Source organism: Dryobates pubescens, chromosome 21 (assembly GCF_014839835.1).
Source record: "Dryobates pubescens isolate bDryPub1 chromosome 21, bDryPub1.pri, whole genome shotgun sequence".
In the NCBI taxonomy this organism is placed as follows: domain Eukaryota; kingdom Metazoa; phylum Chordata; class Aves; order Piciformes; family Picidae; genus Dryobates; species Dryobates pubescens.
The window spans coordinates 4,325,749-4,338,842 of record NC_071632.1 but is presented as its reverse complement, the minus strand read 5'-3'; the positions used below and the strand labels follow the sequence as shown (position 1 = coordinate 4,338,842).

The 13,094-nt window shown below is 45.2% G+C and overlaps 1 protein-coding gene across 2 annotated transcripts in view; it reads left to right on the top strand.

Annotated features, from left to right (window-relative positions):
• The window catches only part of DNAJC1 (DnaJ heat shock protein family (Hsp40) member C1), a 113,035-nt gene that overhangs the window by 99,393 nt on the left and 548 nt on the right, over window positions 1–13,094 (top strand). The window contains exons 10-12 of one of the 2 annotated variants that reach the window (XM_054171368.1): window positions 11,127–11,175; window positions 11,824–12,299; window positions 12,569–13,026. In XM_054171368.1, coding sequence (XP_054027343.1) covers window positions 11,127–11,175; window positions 11,824–12,299; window positions 12,569–12,592 — 549 coding nt within the window. In that variant the 3' untranslated portion in view covers window positions 12,593–13,026. Of the gene's footprint in view, window positions 1–11,126; window positions 11,176–11,823; window positions 12,300–12,568; window positions 13,027–13,094 lie in introns of those variants that run through there. The other variant, XM_054171369.1, reaches the window with a different exon arrangement.

The window sequence follows — 13,094 nt, the reverse complement described above, 5'->3', positions numbered from 1 at the left end:
AAAATGGTTCAATACTTTTTAAAGAATAAGCTGAAACCATTCCTACATGCCAGAAAGGCACTGGTCACCTTTACTCCTAACCACTCCAAGGAGATTCCATTTGAAATTGTCTTAACTCCTACCCTTTAAAAAAACCAAATTCCTACATCAAACTACCTTCGTTTCCACTGGCCACTTTTTAGCAGGATGAAGTGATTGAGAAGAATGGGGGTTTTGGCTTCTGTGAACTTTTCAGCTTTCTGGGGTTATTTTAACTTGGTTCTGGGGGTTGGGTTGGTTTGGAGGTTTTAAAACTACATTTCCGAGTTTTCCTCCTGCCGTTACGTTAATAAGTTTTGGAGCAGCACGAAGTGAAGTTTCTAATGCTTGGAGCTTTAGCACTGCTTTTTCACGTACAAAGAAAGCCCCCAAAGTTTGTGTCTAGCTCATTTCCAGAGAGATTTGTTCAGCTTGGAAAATTCTTCCTTGTTTTTTCTAGAATGAGACGTTGATACCCCAGAATCTGGTGAGCTCACGTAAATCTTACAAAGCAAAGAGGAGCTCAAAATTTTTTGGCAACTCAGTAGAACTCAAAAAGGCCAAATTCCCTGAAACTGGAAAAATAAGATGTCAAAATTAGGGTAAAGTTAACATAGGAATATAGGCAAGGACACACAGCAGGATGATCATAGAATCAATAAGGTTGGAAGAGACCTCAAAGATCATCAAGTCCATGTTCACCAATAAAAGATCACAAGATGTTAGGAGTTGGAAGGGACCTCCAAAGGTCCTCAAGTCCAACCCCACTGCCAGAGCAGGACCATAGAATCCAGTGCAGGTCACACAGGAACACATCCAGATGGGTCTTGAAAGTCTCCAGAGAAGGAGACTCCACAGCCTCCCTGGGCAACCTGTTCCAGTGCTCTGTGACCCTCACAGTGAAGAAGTTCCTCCTCAGGCTGGCGCACCTCCTGTGCTGTGGTTTCTATCCACTGGCCCTTGTCCTGTCCCAGGGTGCAATTGAGCAGAGCCTGTACCCTCCCTCTTGACCCCCCAGCCCTGAGATATTTATAGACAGTTATCAAATCCCCCCTCAGTCTTCTCTTCTCCAGAGTAAACAGCCCCAGGTCTCTCAGCCTCTCCTCATCAGGCAGTGCTTCAGTCCCTTAATCATCCTGGTAGCCCTCCGCTGGACTCTCTCCAGCAGATCCCTGTCCCTCTTGGACTGGGGAGCCCAGAACTGGATGCAGTATTCCAGGTGAGGTCTCACCAGGGCAGAGTAGAGGGGGAGGAGAACCTCTCTCAAACTGGCCAGGGGTGGCTCTTGAAAAGCAGGAGGAACCTTGGGTATTAGAGGTAATGAGCTAGGCACACATTGACAATTAGCAAGCCCTTGTGAAGAAGCGTCTTACTGGGAATATACACACAGAAGGATGGTGACCCTGCATCTGCACCCTTAGTTTGTGTCTAGTTTTCAGTATTGCCCTTAAACACGTGATTCAGTGCAGAGAGTCCAGGTGAGAATGAAGAGAATGGGTCTCTGAAGTGGGACCTGCAAGGAAAGATTGAAGGACTTCCTGTTGTTGAACTGAGACAAGCTATGAACTGATGATGGAAAGTATTCCACTACATAAAAAGAGAACTGTAAAGAAGTGGCTTGTGCACTGTTAGCTTTATAGCCAAAAAGTAATTACTCCAGAGTTTATCACAGGATGCAGAGTCAGACATCGAGGGGCAAAGAATGCAGAGGAGATGGTGAGGCAGTGGCATAAGCTGCTGTGGAGTCTCCCTACTTACGAGCCTTTAAGAACAGGTTGCACAAACATCTGGGAGAAACAACATTAATGTAGTGATTCTGCCTGAGGTTAGGTCCTTCTTTTCATATGGTCTGTGATTAGACTAGCAAGTACAAGCTATCTAGGAGGAAAGGGGAAGGAAACCAACCCTTCCTTGCAATTGGAAGCATGTGTGAACTCGGTTTTAAAACTGGAAAATTAAAGCCAGACAGTCCCCGTAGCTGGCCAGTAATCCCTGCATGTACCTTAGCTTGACTGATCTTAAATCTAGTAATTCCTAACAAAGTCTTCTTTCAGATTTTCTTTTTCCTTTCCCTGCTACTCAAATTAAGAGTGTTGTAGAAGTTTGAGTTTGCAGTTCCCCAAATGCCACACAAGTAAGGATTACCATGTGGGTGTGCCCACCGGATTCGCCATCCCACCAGGCATGTCCACACAACGTGACAGAGGCCCCTGGGGAAGTGCCAGCCAATAGTCCAACTATAACCAGCTATGCCCATGCTGCAGGGTCCTGAGCTCATTCTGTTCTGCTGTTTGTTTATGCTGCCTCATGTGATACCAGCAGAAAGGTCTTTGCAAGCTCCCCCCTGTGCTTTGCAGCCTAGTGCAGAAGTGCTGCAAGAGGGCTTATTGCCTTAACTTTTGTCATGTTAAATCTAGGGCAAGTTTATCTGGCCTCTCCTTCAGGAAAGCATCTTTTAACAGCCAATGGATAATCAGCATGAAATAGATAAGGTTAGTTGTGCTCATCTGATCAGTATGTTTAATTATCTAAATGGCTTATTGTCATTTTAATACATGTGTGTTGTGACTTCAGCAGTCTTTTCCCCTAAAAATGGTTTCCAGCTGCTTTAGTAGAATACTTTTTTTACTGCTCTCACAACTGACTGCTTCCACAGTTTCTAAAGTGATTTTTTTTAATTGCAGTTGCTTGGTGTTATAAATTAGATTGTCATGTATTTTGATCCTAAAAGGGAAACAGAGTTCAGTTAACTCTGATCAGGATTCCTGCCTGCTGACCTGGTTACCTGTGCCACTGCTCTGTCATCCTCTGAACATCTGTTCTCTGACCCATTTTCCTTGCTGAATTTGTTGCTCCAGGGTTAGTTCTTCATTCCTGTCCTCCAGTACTTAAGGAAATAATTGACATTGTGAAACCAAAAAGTCATGTTTGAATATCCTCAGTGCTGTGAACACCCTATCACATAGCACAAATAATTAATGCTTCAAAACTACTATTTCGGGGGGGGGGATTATATTGATTTGACAAATGCTAAGCCTTATGAAGCTTTATACTAATGATTGTCAGCTTTTACTGAATTGAAAAAAAGAGAGAGAAAAAGCACTTAGATGTGAAATCCTAGAAATAGATTGTACTTGACAATAGCTACCTTCTATAGATAAGTTGAAAACCAATATTTGCTGAGAGGCAGAAATGAATTTCAGTAACTACAAAGGATGTTCAAATTGTAAAAAACAACAGAGGAAGTAAAATCTGTCTGGCATGCCAAACAGACTTTAATGTGATTATTAGGTACAGGTTTTTTAAATTAAAGGCAAAGAGAGCTCAGATTTCATACTTGTGAAGTAATATTAGAGTCACTTGTCTTACAGGCTTTAAACTGATTGCTGTCTGCTGCTGCAGTTGCTGATCTCCTGCGCCGGTGCTGCAGAAGTGGGCTGATGGGGATTTGCTTCCTGTACAGAAAACCAGTAAGGCAGGCAGCAGGACAATAGGCAGGTGGCTGCACCTGAACACACAGTCTGAATTATTCCAAACCCCAAGGGCACAAGGCTGGGGGAGGAGCAGTGCTTATTTCACACAGAATCGCACACAGAGAAACGTTCGCATTGGAAAAGACCCTCGGGATCACCAAGTCCAACTGATAGCCCTACTCTGCAAGGGTCACCCCTAAACCATATCCCCAAGTACCACATCCAAAACACCTTTAAAAGCACATCCAGGGTTGGTGACTCCACCACCTTTCTGGGCACCACATTCCAATGCCAGACCGTTCCTGCAGTGAAAAAATTGTTCCTAATGTCCAGTCTAAACCTGCCCAGTGACAGCTTGAGGCTTTTCCCTCTTCTTCTATCACTAATTACCTGGGAGAAGAGACCAGCACCAACCTCTCCACCACCATTTTCAGGTCATTGCAGAGAACCATGAGGTCTCCCCTCAGCCTCCTCTGTTTCAAATTAAGCCCCAGCTCCTTCAGTTGCTCTTCATCAATTTATTCTTCAGGCCCTTCCCAGCTTCCTTGCCCTCCTCTGCACTGGCTCCAGCACCTCCACATCTCTCCTGTATTGAGGTGCCCAAAACTGAACATAGTACTCAAGGTGTGGCCTCACCACAGCCGAGTCCCAGGGGACAATCACCTCCCTACTCCCGCTGGACACAGCATTTCTAATCCCAGCCAGGATGCCATTTCCTTTCTTGGCCACCTGGGCACTGCTGGCTCATTTTCAGCTGCTTGTCCATTAGAAGCCCCAAGTCCCTTTCTGCCAGGCAGCTTTCCAAGCTGTCTTTTTGCAGTATCTCTTGTGTGGCCAAGCAACATTTTGAGTCTTTAATTCTTGACTCTGGGAGTTGGCACTTGTACTTTATGTGCCATTCTGTCACAGGTTTCTTATTTTTGAGACATGCAAGCTTGTTACCTTGCCAGCAAGAAAACATCTATGTGAGAAGTGATCAATGTGTAGAAGTTTGTTAATTTATTAGGGGTTTTTGCTTCTGGAGATTGTTTCCTTAAGTCTGTTTGACATTTCATTTTGTGTTCTCTGTCTGAATTAACTCAGTTATACTGTGGATGTTCTGAAACAGTCACCCTTAGCAGCTTGCATATATTTATGTAATCAGTAGCTGTTCAGTTGCTTATTGAAGTATAAAATATAGCTCTGGATCAAGGCCTAAAAGAGGTTATGAATATCCAGGATGGGGTTTAGATCATGTGCAGGTCATGTAGATCCCTCAATCTAAGAGTGAAGTCTTCAAAACATGTGTCAAATCCCACAGGCACACCAGAATGCCTCTGTTGATACTTGGAGAGGAGGAGAAAATTATTTTGCAGTTCCCTCCTTGTACACTTTCCCTTTGTGCAGTCCTACAGTTTTTGCAGAACAATGCATCTCAGGTAAAGCAAGGTTTTACAGAGGACAGTGGAACAACTAATTCCAAATAGGTTGCTTGTAGGGTGGTCAAGCAGTGCTACTGCAACTTTTTAGAGTGACTTGGATTCGTGTCATGTCCCATATACATCCTGGTGAGATGGGTTAGAATGCCATTGCAGAATTAATCTTCTTACTCCCAGGAAGGGTAATGGATTTTGCATCAGCAGTTCAAGAAACAACGTCCAAGCAGTTGTTTCAATGTTGGAGCCAAGCTCCTCTGTTACATGAGTGCCTGTAGTATTGAGCTAAAGACTCTCAAACATGGATTTTAACTGACAAAACAACAAAAAACCCCACCATAGTATGAAGTCCCCAACTTCATGAGAGCTCTAGTTGCCAAGATCATCTTCTCCCTCTCTCCTGAAAACAGGAGCAATTCTGCTGCTGCTTTAACCTGGAGAGTGTTCTTCAGCTGGTGATTTAGCCCAAGTTTGCCCTTTTTTTGGCAGGCTACATCTTAAACTGCCCCCTAATTAAACTCACAAATTGAAAGGTTTCTGTTGAGGTAGCCACCTCTTCTCCATTATCTGCTGCAATCCTAATCAAAGTACTGTCCTATTCTGGGAAAGAGAGTGGATTGTTGCTCAGAGAAGATTGATAGGAGACAGCCAAATGGCAAAGGCTTCAAAGCCCTGTTGGTATTATCCTGTAGAGCTGGGCTGGAGGGGTCAGCTGAAGTGATGGGCTGATGGCATCAGGAAGCTCACTGTACCTGACTTTACAGGGGTTTCCCTCTAGATCTGTCACAATTCTGTGTTCTTCATGCCTGCCTTCCCTGCAGGGTGAAAGGTAGCCTCTCATTCCTCTGACAGCAAAATTTACTTTTGCCTGTGCTACTGAGAGTCTTTTCAGCTGACTCTGAATAATTTCTTTTCCCCCCCTCATGTATATCTCTGAAGCATTGATTGTCCCATCTGAAAGAGATGGCAGGTGTCCAGGGTAACAAGAGATTTAACATCTGGATGGTCACAATGAGGAATGTTTTTAGTGCTAGGTGTCTTTCTGAGTAGCAAGCTAGCCTTGTGATCTGGACTAATTGTCAGCAGTACATGAGGAGACCTGCTCTGTCTGGCTTTCATTGAATCAAATCAGCCCACTAATCCCACTTGCTTTCAATGAAGTCTTTTTTTGTAGCTAAAGAGCTATTGAAACTGAATTCAGAAAGGAGTTCTCAGAAGTCAACTGTTCCTGTGGCTTCTTTCTGCAGGTCCCACAGTAAGCTGGTTTCACTGCTTGCATCCAGCATCTTCCTTTTGGTCATCTGAGAGAACCTGTTTCACCATTCATGTGCTTACCTGGCTGTGTGTGCGGCTCCTGTTACCCCTGGTGGGCTACAGGCATGCTTAGGTGATTTGGCCATAGAAACAGCAACATCTGAAGTGGATTCCTATACATAATGCAGTGTGTCTGTTCAGCAGTACTGATACTTGCAGGAATAGGAGATCTACCCTTCTCTATTTTAAATCAATTTCACACTCTTGATCCCTATTATTTGAGGTATCTCCATCCCCAGGATTTCTTAAGGGCTGGCTAATGCTCTGGTGAAAGCTGTTGCCAGTAACAGCAGGCTTCTAGCATAACTCTTCACAGCCATGATAAAACTCATAATTTAATGGACATGAAAACTGTAATTTGAAAGTATTATGCCAGAACAGGCAGCAATAATGACTAGAAGAGCGATTCTACAACTGCTTCATGCTTTGAATAACAGTATTTCCAAGCATGGCACCTGTTAGCTAATGGAAAAGTAATAATATGAGCAAGTTATGATAAGAAATGGAGTAGAAGGAGCAATGTTGCATAACTTAGTGATTTCTTTTTAAAAATCACTGATAAGAACTAGCTAGGAGATAACACTGCTCACAGTGGGAATTTAAATGGGTATCAAGGGTGTCAGAAAGTATGGAGGAACTGGCAGCAGAGGAGTCTGCAAATCTGAGTACAATCATAGAATTGTTAGGGTTGGAAGGGATCTCAAGGATGATCCAGTTCCAAACCCCCTGCCATGGGCAGGGATGCCTCACAGCCACATCCAGACTGGCCTTAAAAACCTCCAGGGCTGAGGCTTTTACCACCTCCTTGGGCAACCTGTGCCAGGCTCTCACCACCCTCATGGGGAACAACTTCTTCCTAAAATCCAATCTGAATCTACCCACTTCTAGTTTTGCTGTGTTCCCCCCAGTCCTGTCACTCCCTGACACCCTAAAAAGTCCCTCCCCAGCTTTCTTGTAGTCCCCTTCAGATACTGGAAGGCCACAAGAAGGTCTCCTCAGAGCCTTCTCTTCTCCAGACTGAACAGCCCCAGCTCTCTCAGTGGCAAGAGCAATGATTAAACTCAAACAGATCAAACTGAAATACAGTTTCACGTGTTCCATAGGTTGGATTTCTAATAATCCTCAGTAGTTTATTGCTGACATGTGGTGAGTCTTGCCCTCTGTCAATGGCAGTGACAGCTGAAGCAAGTGGTCAAATAAGTCTGAGTAAGTGATACCTGAACTCTGAGTGAAAAGAGCTGGAGTAAACAGGAACTGTGCATAGCACCTGCACAAGGACCTGCAGAATCTTCCCTGTGAAGAAGAAAGCTGACCTGAAAGAAAAAAGACAATGAATACCAGACAAATAACCTCCTGATGTAAGCTGTGAGTGGTGATAGTAAAGTAGTGAGTAAGAAGCTTGATGAGTTGTCAAAGGTACATCAAGGGAAGGTGCTTGTTCAGTCTTTGAAAGTGTAGATTTCCAGGCTCTGAAGCATGCACACAGCTTTATTTCCAGCTTGCCTGGTGAATGTTCCAATTGAAAGTCCATCAGACTGTGTGCAGGTATCAGGATGCCTCCAAAAGAGGATGTCTTGGAAACAGTGCATGTGATACCTGGGTTCACCAAGTTACTATGGCTGAAGTTATCCAGTAAGAGAACTCATGGCAGGACTGTTGCTGATGTTGACTTGCTGGAACGTGTGCAGAGAAGGGTAACAAAGTTGGTGAGGGGCTTGGAACACAGCCCTGTGAGGAGAGGCTGAGGGAGCTGGGGTTGCTTAGCCTGGAGAGGAGGAGACTCAGGGGTGACCTTATTGCTCTCTACAACTACCTGAAGGGAAGTTGTAGACAGGCAGAGGTTGGTCTCTTCTCCCAGGTAACCAGCACCAGAACAAGAGGACACAGTCTCAGGCTGCACCAGGGGAGGTTTAGACTGGAGGTTGGGAGGAAGTTTTATACAGAGAGAGTGATTGCCCATTGGAATGGGCTGTCTGGGGAGGTGGTGGAGTCACCATCACTGGAGGTGTTCAGGAGGAGACTTGATGGGGTGCTTGGTGCCATGGTTTAGTTTATTAGGTGGGGTTGGATGATAGGTTGGACATGATGATCTTGAAGGTCTCTTCCAACCTGGTTTATTCTATTCTAAGCTTTTTGCATGTGGGAGGAAATATGCAATGTCATTAGGGTCTAGAATAAACCAGGGTATTGGCAGTCACCATCCCTGGAGAGGTGTTAACAGGGTGTGTGGACTTGGTGCTTAGGGACATGGTTTAGTGGTGGGCTTGCAGTGCTGGGCTGAAGGTTGGACTGGATGATCTTGAAAGTCTCTTCCAACCAAAGATACTCTGTGAAAACCTTGTCTTGTTCTGGGGGAGAGATAGCAACTCAGTGTACCTGTCTTTGTCTATGCCTGCCATTTACTCTGCTCTAGTTTGTTCAGCCACCCCTTTCTTCTCTTCCTTTCCTGCCTTCTTGGCTTTACAAGTAGGCTGTGAACCTTTTAAAGCAGCACTTGAAAAAGTGCAAAATGGTTTAGAAGCAGTTTTCTGGATTATATGACCACAACTAATGTATTTGCAGGGAGTCTCCTGCTGCACCATTGCATCACCTGCTTGCTTGCTTGCCAGGTTATAGAATCATAGAATCATAGAATTGTTAGTGTTGGAAGGGACCTCAAGGATCATCTAGTTCAAACCCCCCTGCCACAGGCAGGGACACCTCACAGTAGATCGGGTTGCCTAGAGCCACATCCAGCCTGGCCTTAAAAACCACCAGGGATGAGGCTTCTACCACCTCCCTGGGCAACCTGTGCCAGTGTCTCACCAGGTTCTTCTCACTCTTCTAAAACTAATCTCTTTTCAAAATCCAGTTTCTGCAACTCAAGTTTTATCTGAAAGATTTTGGCGAGGCAGCTCTAAGAATCCATTGTGTCCAGCAGTCAAGAACAGATTCCTCTGCACTCAGCCTTCTCAAGTGTTTGCCCTACTGAGACAGTCTGCTTATTGGTGAAAATGGTGCACAAGCATTCTTCATTTGGATTGGTTTAGAGTATAAACTTCTCAAGGAAGGCAATTTCTCCTGTTTGAAGGAGAATCCATCCTGTTAGTTCCAAATCAGGATCACAGGAGCGTTAGTGCCATGTAAAACCTTCTCTTCACAATCAGTGTTCTGAGATGTCTTTTGAAGGTTTCAAACTTTATCATGCTGCAGTTGTAGCAATGGGAGTTTTCTAGGCCAGATGTCCAGCTTTGGATAAAGGATTTCATTGGAGCTGGGAGGTTTTTTGTTCATGGAGTTTTCATGTCAACTTGATCATCCCAAAAAATGAGGTTTACTTTGTAGGAGAAACAAACCACTTCACTGTAAGTCTTGCTGTCATTTCCTTAAAGAGATCCAGCACTTGCCTCTCTTGAAAGCCAAACCCTGCAATTTCATGGGCAGAAAGGTGGGGGGGAGGAGCCACCCAGACGAGCAGCAGATGGTACCCAAGTGTTTTAACTATTGAATCTTGTTGTAGAACAAAACTCCTGGATCTTTGTTTTCTTCTTTTTCCAGCAAACAGCCACAGAACCCCCTGGCAGCTTTGCTCTCTTGTGCTGCTCTGAGTGAAGGATAACTTGCTGTTAGCACTAGCTGGCTAAAACAGCAGAGGTCTAATCTGTGGCTCTAAGGGCTTCAATTATTCATATTGTGGGTAAGCATGATCCCACATGGGATCTGACTTGTTTTTCTTATGGGCAGCACACTCCCAAGTGCCTCACACTGAACAAGGCTTAACACCTCAAATGGCAGCAATCAAAGGTTATGCATCCCAGGTATAGAATCATACAATGGTTTGGGTTGCAAGGGACATGGAAGCTCATCCAGTTACACCCCACTGCCATGGGCAGGGACACCTTCCACTAGCCCAGGTTGCTGAAGGTCTCATCCAGCCTGGCCTTGAACAATTCCAGGGAGCAGGTAAACACAACCTCCCTCAAAAACCTGTTCCAGTGTCTCACCACCTTCACTGGAAAGAATTTCTTCTTAATTTCCAGTCTAAATCTGCCCTCTTCCAGCTTCAATCCATAACCTCCTGTCCTATCATTACAAGCTCTTGTCAAAAGTCTCTCCCCAGTTTTCCTTCAGGTACTAGAAGGCTGCTCTAAAAGGTCTCCCTAGACCTTTCTCTTCTCCAGGCTGACCAGCCTCAACTCTCTCAGCCTGTCCCCATAGCAGAGGTTGTCCAGCCCACTAATCATCTTCATGGCCTCCTCTGGACCCACTCCAACAGTTCCATGATGTTCCTGTGTTGGGGGCAGGTAGTACTGGCTTGTGTTCACATTTGAAGTTTGCTTTGGGTCACTGAGACTGACTGCTAATGAGATAAGAAACGAATTCTTTTCTTCCCTTAACATATGTTTTGCACTAACAGAATTTCCCTTAATAATTGCTTTTCTCTCTAACCCTTTTCAGGAAAAAAGGAGGAAGGGGGAGAAGGGGGGTTTGGGGAGATCTTTGGCAGTCAGACTGTTCTGTTTGATTTGGGGACTGAATGACCTGCCTGGGTTACATTGTTCTTTTGCTCAGAACTGAGAAACTCTCATAGAGAATGTGGTGCCTTCTTTTCCCTCTCCTTGTGTGCAGCAACAGTTGAACTTGATGAGCTTAGAAGTCTTTTCCAGCTGGAAAGGTTCTATGATTCTGTGATATTTATTTATTTATTTTAGCTTATGGAATCAGGGTGCAAGAAAATGAAACTTGAGTATCACCTGTGATGTATTCTGGTTATAGTGATACAACCAGTATCACAGCAAGAGAACATCAGCCTCGTTGTGTTTAATCTGTGTTCAGTGTTTCGCAGCAAGCTGCTACTGGATCCTTCAGTAGCCCAAACAATGTCATTTTTAACAGTCCTTTAAGAGTTGTTGTTGTTTCCATGCAGGTTACCATGAAAGCCAAGCAACTGAAGGATTCTGTGACGTGTTCTCCAGGTGGGTGCCTCTAGATCCTCACTGACGCTTACACAAAGCAGTGGTTGGATTGCAGCCACCCAAACACAGTGCACTGGGCATGTTTAAGGCAGGCTTTGCAGAGAGACTTCTGCGGCCTTGCCTCATTTTGAGCAAAGAGAGGACTGCTGGCTGTCCTGAGGGACTGCTTCCAGTTAGCTACACCCTCACAGGCTTCTCTACTCAAGCCTTTACTATGGCTTTACTGTGGCTTCGTTCACTTGTTCAGGCTCTTACGGTGTTTTATTGGTGTGGTAATTTACTGGTACTGAGGCCAGGAAAGCTCCTAGTTGGCAAAGTTCATTGCTTCATGAAAATGCCATGGGTGCTGGAGCCCTGGAGCAGGCTGCCCAGAGAGGTGGTGGAGTCTCCTCCTCTGGAGACTCGGAACCCACCTGGACACGTTCCTGTGCAACCTGCTCTAGGTGAACCTGCTTTATAGCAGGGAGTGAGACTAGATCTCCAGAGGTTCCTTCCAACCTTTGCCATTCTGTGATTTCTTAATGAACCTTCCCCTTCAGCTCTTAATCCAGAAGAGCCTTTTCTCCTCTTTGCCCCTTGTTTGCAGGCAGTCCCCTGCCTGTCTGTGGTTGTCCTTTTTCCCAGGTGTAACAACAACGCTTCCCACAGGTGTCATCAGGCTCTCCGAGCTTAAAACGCTGGCCCAGAATTCCAAGAACATCAAAGCCAATGTGAGTTTGCCAGACCACATCATCACCCAGCGAGAAAGGGAGGAAGAGGAGGAGATGGAGAGCTATGATCATATCTCAGAGCAGATGAATGTCCAGACAGAGCACAAGGAGACCACCGCAAGCGAAAGCAGACATCGGAAACGGAAGGCTGCCAGAGCGCCTGAAATGGGTCTGCCGACAACGAAAGAGGCGCCGGAAGAGAAGGGCAGGGGAAGACGCCAGAGGGATTTTGATAACACGGAGCAGGAGGAAGAGAGTGATGGTGAGAGCAGGAAAAGGGAGAAGAGCCGTGCCCCAGAAGAACTGTGGACTCAGAATCAGCAGAAACTTCTGGAAATGGCCTTGCAGCAGTACCCAAAGGGCACGGTAGATCGCTGGGATAAGATAGCCAAATGTGTTCCTGGAAAAAGTAAGGTATGCTTCCCTCTGTGAGCTGAGGCATGAAGAGAGGGGAAATGCATCTGCTGCCAGTGTCTGATTTACCTTTAGAAATGAGGGCTGTGCAGGAAGGTGAGGTCTTCACTTAGCCTCCCAGCCCAGGCATCAGCAGCCTAGGGAGTGTTACTGTCATGTTTGTTGGGTTCATCTGAAATACATTTTCATTTCATTAGTTTGTCTGTTGCAGAAGTTGCTGAACTACCTCCTGTCTCATTTAAAACACCTACCTCTCCTCTGCCTTTCAGATCTTCAGTTGCAGGACAAATTAGATCCTAAGCCAAATTTTGATTCAAAGTTAGTAACCAAATGTTGGTGAGCCGCTTTGCTTGCACTTTTGCAATACCTTTCTCAACCCATCTCAATGAACAAACAAAATGAGTAACCCACCTGCAAGTCTTACATGCTCAGTACTCTGTCCCATGCTCTTTTTGTAAGTATCATCTATTTCAGTAGTGTTGGCACTGCTAGAGTAGGTCCTGTGCTAGATCTCCTTAGAGTTGTGATAGCTTAGTTGTGCTTCCTCGTCCTTGTAGCTCAGAAAAACCCTTGTTTTGTTTGTGCCAGACAGTGTTGAGGGAGCAGGAAATGTGGCTGGGGGCTTGGAGTGTTTCTCTGAAGCCGTTCAGCAGTCTCTGGTGTCAGTTAGGGGCTGTGTTGGTCACCATAAAGGTTTCTCTGAACCCATCTGCAGCATGGCTCACACCAGAGTAACTGTTCTGAAATGGATGTTGCAGCACAGCTGTTCAACCACTGCTTTCACAGGCATTGGCA